Genomic DNA, 1876 nt, shown 5'->3' on the forward strand with positions numbered 1-1876 from the left:
GGGCTCTGACAGACCCCATCGCCCGTCACGGTGATCCCACCATCCCTGGGACACGGTCCGGCTGCTCCTTCAGGGTTGYTGGCTCTGCTCCATCAGAGCCCTGAGGATGGGGGTCCACCCCGAGGATGGGGGTCCATGCAGGGTGCTGGGGGCTCTCCCCCCAGTATTCCAGGCCCATTTTTTGGATGCCGTGGAAGCAAAGAGGCCGGGGCTGCCCCGCTCCAAGTACAAGGGTATTTATTTCATGGGTACAAGAGAGAGACAGCACCTTGTGTGTGTTTTGGGCTCTTCCCGGTTACTGGTTTGTACATTCAGAGCTTCGGCCGGGGCAGGGAAGGGCAGCAGGTCCCACTCGGCCCCCCCCAGCACCAGGGTGGGTGGTTGCCAGTGGGGACCCCCCCAGTGCCCCCCGTGCCGTGGGCGCCCGAGCCCCGGCGCCCCGTGCGAGCGTGTCTTGAGTGCTGAGGTTGGCTGTGTGCTCCTCCTCCGTGCAGTCTGTGCGGGGCAGCAGCGCTCCCCGCCTTCCTCCCTGCCCTCCTCCTCCTCCTCCCCTGCCCGCGGGGGGGGCCGGGACCCCCGGCCCTCATTTCCTCGTGTGCAGCGTGTCCTGGAACTTGGTGCTGGTGTAGCGAAGGTGGAAACCCTTCTTGTTGATGGTGTCGTCCGAGTGGAAGCGGATCATCACGGAGTCTCCGGCCGAGTAGATCTCCTCGGGGGGCTGCGAGGGCAAAGGAAGGGGTGCTCGGATCCGTGGGCATTCCCGGGATGTGTGGGCACGGTGGGAGGGAAGGGGTTTGCAGTGGGGAGGGTGCAAATCATTGCACCATCCTGAATTCCGACGGGGATTTCTCCGTGCTGCTCTGGCTCGGCCTCACCCATCACCCTACACCCTCACACCGCCCTAACCTTCCCTAATCCCAACCCTAACGCTAATCCAACCCCACATCACGTTCCCCCTTCCTCCCCAGCTCACCCCGGAGCCGCAGAAGCGGCCGAGGCGCGGGGCCGTCCCGTCGTAGCCGTCGAAGAGCTCCATGTAGTCGTATCCGCAGTCGGCTTCCTCCTCGATCTCAAAGGTCTGGAAAATGAGCTCCACGCCGAACCCCTCCTCTGCCATGATCACCCACTCGCAGTCCGAGCCCCCCGGGTAGTTGTTGTCCCCGAATTGTGCGTGGGAATACAAGTCCTTGGTCTTCACCTCGGCACGGACCTGGCCCCCGCACACTGGGGGAGAAGCCGGGGTTTAGGGGCAGCCACGCTCTCCCCACGCCCCACGGCCACATTTCCCAGCCCCACGGCGCTACCTGTGGTGTGGGCGGCCTCGAATCCCTTCTTCTGGACGGAGTTGTCGGAGACAAACTTGAGGAACATCTTGTTGCCCGAGGAGACGATGGGCTCGGGCTCCTTGGCCCCGCAGAAGCGGCCGAGCGCCGGGGCCTTGGCGTCCTTCCCGTCGTAGATCTCCAGGTGGTCGTAGGCGCATTCCTGCTGCGCCTCCACGTCCAGCTCCGAGAAGGTCTGTGGAAGGTGACGGATGGAGTTGCTGGCGCTCAGTGGGGCTCAGTGGAGGGCACCCCAGCGCTTCCCACCCCCCAGTCCCTACCAGCTTGACGCGGTGCCCCGGCGTGGTGCTGATGGCCCAGGTACACTCCTTCTTACTGGGGTATTTGTCGGGCCAGTTGGGGCTGGTGATGGTCCCGGAGATGGATGTCACCTTGTGGTCACAGCCGGCTGGCAGGACAACGGAAAGGGTCACAGATGCATGGAATGGGGGCGTCCCACAGGGACGGGGTGCGGGCTGGACCCACCTTCCTTGCAGTCGTGCTTGTTGTCGTGCAGCACGAAGCCGCTGCGGCACTGGCACTCGTAGCTGCCG

At 64.5% G+C, this 1876-nt stretch overlaps 1 protein-coding gene across 1 annotated transcript in view; it reads right to left on the reverse strand.

The window, feature by feature from the left end:
- Positions 1–220: 220 nt before the first annotated feature.
- BMP1 (bone morphogenetic protein 1) overlaps positions 221–1876 on the reverse strand; it is a gene marked incomplete at its 5' end in the record, with an annotated part of 10436 nt that continues 8780 nt past the window's right edge. Inside the window, 5 exons of the mRNA XM_029958436.1 lie at positions 221–718; positions 974–1224; positions 1305–1518; positions 1604–1731; positions 1809–1870. Coding sequence (XP_029814296.1) covers positions 584–718; positions 974–1224; positions 1305–1518; positions 1604–1731; positions 1809–1870 — 790 coding nt within the window. The remainder of the gene's footprint in view (positions 719–973; positions 1225–1304; positions 1519–1603; positions 1732–1808; positions 1871–1876) is intronic.

This window comes from Manacus vitellinus, unplaced genomic scaffold (assembly GCF_001715985.3).
Source record: "Manacus vitellinus isolate BGI_N305 unplaced genomic scaffold, ASM171598v3 scaffold_154_pilon, whole genome shotgun sequence".
NCBI classification, from domain to species: Eukaryota; Metazoa; Chordata; class Aves; order Passeriformes; family Pipridae; genus Manacus; species Manacus vitellinus.